Genomic DNA, 8,012 nt, shown 5'->3' with positions numbered 1-8,012 from the left:
TTCCTGCTGGAACAGGCATTCTCTGCAAAAAATCCCAAACCAAGCAAACCTCAAGTCTTTATCAGAAGACACCTTGTATTTGGAGGGAGGAGTTCTTATCTATAAAAATAATTACCAGTTCATTTTCCCTTTTGTTTCCCAGATGTCGCCATGCTGCCATAGCAAAGTACTTTGGGGATGTCACCCCTCCTTGTAACAAGTGCTGTGACTACTGCAAGAACCCAGCAGCAGTGAAAAGACAACTAGAGTCACTGGAGCGGTGCAGCAACAGCTGGAGCAGGACCTGCATTGGGCCCATGGGCTCCTCTTGGGAGAGCTATGACCCAGAGCTGTATGAAGGCGGGAGAAGAGGTTGCAGGGGTTTTAGCAGGTCTGTACTTGGCTGCTTCAAACTCAGCTCATAGGAACTATCTGCTAGGAGAGCAGAGATTCTCTCCCAGCTGCAGGTCCAGCCATTCCTATTTTCAGCACATGTTTCTGCGTGGTGGTATTTTCCTCTAACTTCTTGGCAGCAGGAGCTGGAATTTAATTTTCCACACACTTTGGCAGCCTGGAGCACATTCATGTCCCAGAGAGCCAAAAGCTGTTCTGCCTGACCTAAGAAGTGCCCTGCAGAATGTAATTTGTTTAAGAAGCTAGCCTGACATTTTTGGAAAGCAGTAAGTGAGCTCAGCCTGTTCACAGTCACAAGGACCAAAACTGCTTGAATTGAGACCAATGTGACAGCAAAGTATGACATGGTCCAGACTTCATTTCTGTCTGTGGGCCAGCAGGTGGGGGGGCACTGACAGGACTCGGTCACCACAGAGGATGTAACAGAGTGCCAGTGGCAGCTGCTAGATTTTAGTGTTTTCCTATCAGGCTGACAGCAAAAGGAAGATGTACAGTGGGAAACATGATAAATTCTGTAAAACACTTGGCAGCGTGGAGATGACAACTTTTCTTCCTCCTTATTCTCTGGCTGAGTTGCAGCAAAGGTGCAGCTCTGTCAGGATTCAAGCTTGGCTGCTTGTGCTGCCTGGGAAGCTGTGCCGAATGTGCGTCACTGCTGGCTGGCCTGGCCCCTGCTTTACCTTAGACAGCTTGAGCCTGGCAGCTTTGGTCTTCAGGCAAGTCCAGCTGAGTCAGAGGAAACCAATGTCCTTGTGACCTAAGTTTGATCTCAGGACCTGAGAAGACATGGCCAATGCTGTTTTAGAGCACACTGTTTGCCATTTGATGTATTGAACCTCTCCATGACTTGATTGTAGCTTTGCCTTGGAAGTTCTAACAGTCAACAGTCTTCAAGCTCTGATTTGTAATACCTGTTGGTTTTGCCTGTGACAGCTGTGGAAAGCAGTAAACACTTGGGCTACATCTGGTGAGAATCAGCTGCTGCATTTCCATGTATCAGTGGTGGGATTTCACTTAATACAACAATACCACAACATTTAATTACTGGTACAGGCTGCCCAAAGAAGCTGTGGCTGCCCCATCCCTGGCATTGTTCAAGGCCAGCTTGGACACAGGGGCTTAGAGCAACCTGCTCCAGTGGAAGGTGTCCCTGCCCGTGGCCGGGGGTTAGAACTGGATGAGTTTTAAGGGCCCTTCAACCCAAACCCTTTGCCCTTTTAGCCATTTCTACTCCACGGGCAGTAGCGACTGATGGATGGAGTACATGACACAAAACAGTGACAACCCCATGGGAGAATCTGGCAGAGCTTCTGAAATGGATGGAGCCCTCCATTTTCAGAGTACTAGCTATATGCTACTAGTTCATGCTGCTGCTTACTAGTTCATGGGATTAACAAGTCCCATGAATTTTTGGAGGATACTCACTGTTGTCTAGGTTGAGGGCTGGTGGTGAAACAAAAAGCTAAGACTTTTGTAATCATCTTTTGTAAATACTGTAAAAAGTGACCTTGGCTTTCATAAGCCTATCTCCTAGTTAATGCTGCAGCTACAGAAATGTTTGTTCCTCTTCTTTTCTTGCCTTATCTAGATATGATGAAGAAAGCAGTGGGAATGGGGATGAAGCCAATGAAGAGAGTCGGAAACGGGAGTGGAACATCTTCTACAAAAAGCAGATGAGTCTGCGCAAAGTGAGTTGGTGTCCCCTTGTAAGAGATTCATGGAGTGTTTGCTGTGAGCTTGTCTTACGGAGATAAAGGCTTTCTGGCACTAATGAAACTAAATCATTGCATGTTGCTGTTGTTTTTTGGGTTTGACTTCTAGTACCTCTGCTTTTGCTGTGTTCTCCATGTTCTGGGTCAGTCCTGTAATATGAAGAACCACAGCTTATTCATATACTGGTTTCTCTGCAATGCTAATCAAGAGGGTCCTGTTGTCTTTAACTCCTCTGATATTAGTAAAAACAGATTTTCCCACTCAGCTTCTCTTGCACAGCTCTTTCCTGTAGCAAAGGTGAACTTTTTTGCTTTCATTCTCATTGTCTTCTTTCCTCCATTTTGGTGCCTTTTCAGTACCTTTGTAACTTCAGCATTATTTTTCCCTGGAGCTGCTTCTAGACCTGCATGTGTATTGCAGGAATGGAAATGTTTGACTGATCTTTGTTTTCTTCCAGGGCAAAGAACCAGAAAAAGAAGATTTTGTTCCTCCAAGTAAATATCTTCCTTGATTTATGACGGGTTTTCTTTGGGAGAAGAAAGTCTTGTATTTTGCTGCTGCATGTAATTTATACAGCATCAAGCCTGGAGGTATCAGTCCCTAGGCACAGAGGATGGACGTTTGGCTGTGGAAGCTTGGCTGGAGGAGATGGATCAGAGCTTAGCTTTGGTTGGGGTGAAGATATGCAATGCATCTTTCTGAACAACTTTTCAAAATAAGCAAGAGAGAAGGAAAACTCTGTCTAACCTGACTTTGTAGGCAGTTTCTGCAGGGGTTATACAGCAGCATCCAACTGGGCTATAAGGAAACTACTGAAAACCTGTTCCGTTTGTAAATGCGCTAAGTGGAGCCCTAGTAACATAGCTCTTACACTATTGTAAAAGAACACCTGGACACCTGGTAGTTTTTTTTGGGTTGTTTTTTTTTTTTTTTTTTTTTTTTTTTGGTTGTTATTGTGGGGAGTGGAAAAGAGTTCAGTTTCCTGAGAGCTGGGATTCCTTGAGAAGGGGTTTCCTGAGATGGGGAGGTTTAGGAAAGCTGTTAGTCATAAACTATCAAGAGATGTTCTCATCCAGAGCGAAAAATCTTACTTTGGCTTCTGCCTACTCTTTTGGGGTTTGTAGCTCCTTCAGGTAACAAGGGTGACTTGGGTGCCTGTGCAGGGAGGAGCATGTGGAGCAGTGCTGGATGGGCATCCTGCAGTGACAGCTGAGATGTCCTCCACCAGCCCCAGCCCTGCTATGACAAATGCCTCTTCTGTGATAGGTGCAGATTGTCCCTTGAAGGATGCCATCAGCAGGAGAATCTCTAAGCTCACAGTGAAGGTAAGAAAGGCTTGTTCACATTCATCCTGTTGACCTACAAAGAACAACAAAGATTCTGCCTGCCCTCTTCTTACTCCTTCAGGGATGGAAGTCCAAGGGGCACTATGGCCTCTGTAGAGCATGACTCAGTATCCCATGTTTCCTAGGGACGGGAACACTGCTTGAAGATGCTGGAAGAAGCTTTGAGCACCAACCAAAAGATTCCAGCAGCAGGAGGAAAAGGGTATGAGACAAGAGAAGAGGGGTAGCATGTTGAAACCCTTAACACAGGGCCTACTCTTCCCACAGCAACATTACCATTCTCGGGGAATGTCATTTTAAGTTATTTGGTCCAAGGATGTAGTTTACAGCTATGAGGATTCCTGTGTCTCGTTCTGCTAGATCAGCTTGATCCTAGGAGTCGCAATTCTTCCCTGTCCCACAAGATGGGGATAATGTACTTCTCAAACTGAGCAACTGGACAAGAAGACTTTGATTTAAAACTGATTTCAACACCCTTTCCATGCTCCAGCAATTCACCGCTGCATTCCTTAGGACTTACTTGGAAGCTATCACTTATTCTTGCACCGGAGGGAGTCAATTTTGTAATTCCTGGGAGATGCTTAACCATTAGTGTTCCCTTTGCAAATCTAGAAGTGTGTCTTGCCAGAAATCACCCTAGCCTGTGTTACAGGTCAGACCCTCATGCCTGTGCTGTGGAGCTGGAGTATGAAGCTTTCCGAACCAGTAAAATGGCAAACTCATACAAGGCAACTGTGCTAAAGAAGGTAGTGCAAATCATCTGCAGTTGTTCCCTTGAACGGGGTGTGGCCTCAGCTCGAGGGGATATTGGGTAGAGTTTGTGCGGGAAGGATGAAGGAGAAGCTTTGCTTTGCCTTGGATGTCTTCCAAATCTTTCTTCTTTATTTTTTTTCCAGGAGGGCCCAGTGCAAGCTTACCCAGATACCATCTAGGGCTGGGAATAAGGGGAATGAGGAGTTCCTCAGGCTGTAGCTGACAGTAGGGGAGCCTTGGGTTAGGTCAGCTGGTTGCCATAAATCTCTCTGAAGACATTTCTGTTCTTGAGATAGGTGTCTCTCCAGGGGAGACGTTAGTTTTGTCACCGTGGCTTTTAGTGTGCGCAAAGGCAGGAACACCTAAAGATTTCTGGCATCTAGAGAATATTTCTGTTTTCAGGTAGCAGAAATCAACAAAGCCTCAAAACAAGGAGAGTTGTTCTCAGTCTTTGGGTCTGCAACTGGTAGCAAGAGCAGCTTGGAAACAAAACCTGAATCTCCAGCAGAAGAAGACTTCCTCCCTGCATCCCAGGTTTACTCGGTGAGGGAGTACATATGAACAGACAAGAAAGGAATGGGATCTTTGTCTACCACAGCCATAGCTGTGTATTTCTATTGCAATTACTTTCCCTGTCTGTCCTTTGGTTTTGGAGTGAGATCAATGAGTCATGCTGGTTCCTATTAGTGAATAGATTCTATGTCCATGCCATATGTTAAAGAAGTTTTTCTCATCTTGCTCTAAACAAGGATGCTGTTTCTTTACTGTGCAAATGACTTAGGGCCTATGACTTTAACCTAATCTGTGTCCCTGATGTCTCAGTTCATGGTTAAGATGATGACTCGGGTTTAGAGCCTTCCCCAGCTTATGGCTGTAACACTGGTGCATCATATACAGAAACTTAGCTCCTGAAGGGTTCTGCACATGGGGCTTCCTTAATGTTCTCACATCCAAAATTTATTCTTCCTTTCTCTCTAGTTCAAACCCAAGCGTGTGGGAGCAGGATTTCCAAGGAAATCCAGTTTGTTCCAGGCAGCTTCAGAACTGCTGAAGATCCAGGAGGAGAGTGATAAAAAGCCTGACAAAAAAGAAGTAGATTATCCAAATGGACAAGAGAACAGTAACTCCAGTCTGGAGCTGGACACCAGGAACCCTGTTCTCCAGAAGAAAGAAATAGCAACCAAAGCAATGTGTGAGAGTGCTGGGGTGGAAGTACTCCATCCTGAAAAGAGGGGACAGCAACCCAGTCCAGATACAAAAGCTGCCCTTTTGGCGGGCCCTACTAAGAAGTCCAAACGTAGCAAAAAGCAGCAAATGCTCACAGAATCAGCTAAAAAAGAATCACAGGATATTTCCAAATTCTTCTCCCTCCCCAAAGGTGGGTCTAAAGCCAAAAGTTGCAGCTCAGCAAAGGAAGGTGGCTGTTCTGCAAGCATACTACCTCAGGTTTCTTCTCAAAGCGTGTGTCAAGAGAAACCAATACCTCAGGAAAACAAAGATGTCTCTGGAGAAGATATGACTGGACAACCCCAGGCAGAGAATGAAGAACTGGAAGAGACACAAGTAGCACTGACTGAGAGAGAGGCTGCTGAATCTGAGCTCCTTCAGGAAGAAACCGATGTAAAATCCAGGTAACATCTCAACCTCTATGCTCCTTGTTCTTGGCCTGTTAACAAGCTGCAGAGCCCCACCAGCCCTGTCCTGTCTGTAGATCTTGAGGCTGGTGAGGGAGGCTCTTGCTTTACCATAGAGAGTCTTGTGGCCACCGACGGCAAATGCAGTCATATCTTCACTGTGGAATGATTACAATTGGCCTTCTTTTCACTCTTCGCACTAGTGCTGATGAAAATGCCACAGAAACTGAGCTAACTGTTGCTGAGGAAGGTGAGAGTGGGAAGCGACCAGGATCAGATGAGGTAAGACTTTAATGGGTGCTAATTTCCTTTACTTTTTCTGCCTACCTTATGCCAAGTTTCTCTCTGGGAGTCAGAATCCCAGGCTGGTTTGTGTTGGAACAGACCTTAAAGCTCATCCAGCTCCAACCCCCTGCCATGGGCAGGGACACCTTCCACTAGAGCAGGCTGCTCCAAGCTCCTGTGTCCAACCTGGCCTTGAACACTGCCAGGGATGGGGCAGCCACAGCTTCCCTGGGCCACCTGTCCTCAGCACCCTCACAGGGAAGAATTCTGCCTCAGAGCTCATCTCAATTTCCCCTCTGGCAGGTTAAAGCCATTCCCCTTGGCCTGTCCCTCCAGGCCCTTGTCCAAAGCCCCTCTCCAGGTTTCTTGTAGCCCCTTTAGGCACTGGAGCTGCTCTAAGGTCTGCCCGGAGCCTTCTCTTCTCCTGGCTGACCCAGCCCAGCTCTCAGCCTGTGTCCAGAGCAGAGGTGCTCCAGCAAGCTGCTTTGTCAAATCAAGGGAACAACCCCACGCCAGTGACACATAGGACCACTCAGAAGTGAACCATGCTCACAGCCTTCCTTGCATTCAGTCTCTGGTTCTGCATTTTGCATCTGAGAATGCCTCAGACTGAACAGGAGTGTGGCACTCCTGAGTGGTTGGTTCTTCCATGGGGTGTATTTTCAGCAGACATCCTGGGAATTTTTTTTCTGTCCATTTTTCCTGTACAGGACAGGGTCTAGCAGTGAGCTGCCCTAATAAGACCACAGGGTAATTCTAAATGTGGTAGCTTAAAGGGTTTTTCTCAAAGTCCCTTTGTGTGAGAAATAGTGTATCATGTCTGCGCAGCAAAATGGGTTACAGAGATAGAATCATAGAATGGTTAGGGTTGGAAAGGACCTTAAGATCATCTAGTTCCAACCCCCCTGCCATGAGCAGGGACACCACACACTAAACTATGTCGCCCAAGGCACTGTCCAAAACACTGCCAGGGATGGACCATTCACAACTTCCTTGGGCAGCCTATTCCAGTGCCTCACCACCCTCACAGTAAAGAACTTCTTCCTTGTATCTAACCTAAAGTTCCCCTGTTTCAGTTTAAAGCCATTACCCCTTGTCTTATCACTACAGTCCCTAACAAAGAGTCCCTCCCCAGCATCCTTGTAGGCCCCCTTCAGATATTGGAAGGCTGCTATAAGGTCTCCACGCAGTCTTCTCTTCTCCAGGCTGAACAGCCCCAACTTTCTTAGCCTGTCTTCATACAGGAGGTGCTCCAGCCCCTGATCGTCCTCGTGGCCTCCTCTGGACTTGCTCCAACAGCTCCATGTTCTTTTTATGTTGAGGACACCAGAACTGTACACAATACTCCAAGTGAGGTCTCACGAGAGCAGAGTAGAGGGGCAGGATCACCTCCTTTGACCTGCTGGTCACACTGCTTCTGATACAGCCCAGGACAAGGGTAGTTTCTGGGCTCAAGCGCACACTGACGACAGCTCAAGTCAACACCCCCAAGTCCTTCTCCTCAGGGCTGCTCTGAATCTCTTCTCTGCCCACCCTGTAGCTGTGCCTGGGATTGCCCCAACCCAGGTGTAGGACCTTGCACTTGGCTTGGTTAAAGTTCATAAGGTTGGCATCGGCCCACCTCACAAGAGTGTCCAGGTCCCTCTGGATCCCATCCCTTCCCTCCAGTGTATCAGCTGAACCACACAGCTTGGTGTCATCAGCAAACTTGCTGAGGGTGCATCAATCCCACGGTCCGTGTTGCCGACAGAAATGTTGAACAAGACAGGTCCCACCACCAATCCCTGAGGGACACCACTTGTTACTGGCCTCCAACTGGACATTGAGCCACTTACTGTAACCCTTTGCATGCGGCCATCAGCCAATTCTTTATCCACTGAGTGGTCCA

The 8,012-nt window shown here is 47.1% G+C and overlaps 1 protein-coding gene across 1 annotated transcript in view; it reads left to right on the top strand.

The window, feature by feature from the left end:
• Positions 1 to 6,121, top strand: part of RECQL5 (RecQ protein-like 5) — a gene marked incomplete at its 3' end in the record, with an annotated part of 35,091 nt that extends 28,970 nt beyond the window's left edge. The window contains exons 8-16 of the mRNA XM_010024162.1: positions 143 to 370; positions 1,982 to 2,081; positions 2,564 to 2,600; positions 3,373 to 3,431; positions 3,578 to 3,654; positions 4,093 to 4,198; positions 4,608 to 4,748; positions 5,184 to 5,836; positions 6,043 to 6,121. Of these exons, the coding sequence (XP_010022464.1) occupies positions 143 to 370; positions 1,982 to 2,081; positions 2,564 to 2,600; positions 3,373 to 3,431; positions 3,578 to 3,654; positions 4,093 to 4,198; positions 4,608 to 4,748; positions 5,184 to 5,836; positions 6,043 to 6,121 (1,480 nt within the window). The remainder of the gene's footprint in view (positions 1 to 142; positions 371 to 1,981; positions 2,082 to 2,563; positions 2,601 to 3,372; positions 3,432 to 3,577; positions 3,655 to 4,092; positions 4,199 to 4,607; positions 4,749 to 5,183; positions 5,837 to 6,042) is intronic.
• Positions 6,122 to 8,012: the final 1,891 nt, after the last annotated feature.

The sequence above is a fragment of the Nestor notabilis genome, unplaced genomic scaffold, assembly GCF_000696875.1.
Source record: "Nestor notabilis isolate BGI_N333 unplaced genomic scaffold, ASM69687v1 scaffold14801, whole genome shotgun sequence".
NCBI classification, from domain to species: domain Eukaryota; kingdom Metazoa; phylum Chordata; class Aves; order Psittaciformes; family Psittacidae; genus Nestor; species Nestor notabilis.
The sequence above is the reverse complement of the archived record's forward strand: the minus strand, read 5'-3'. Positions and strand labels throughout refer to the sequence as shown.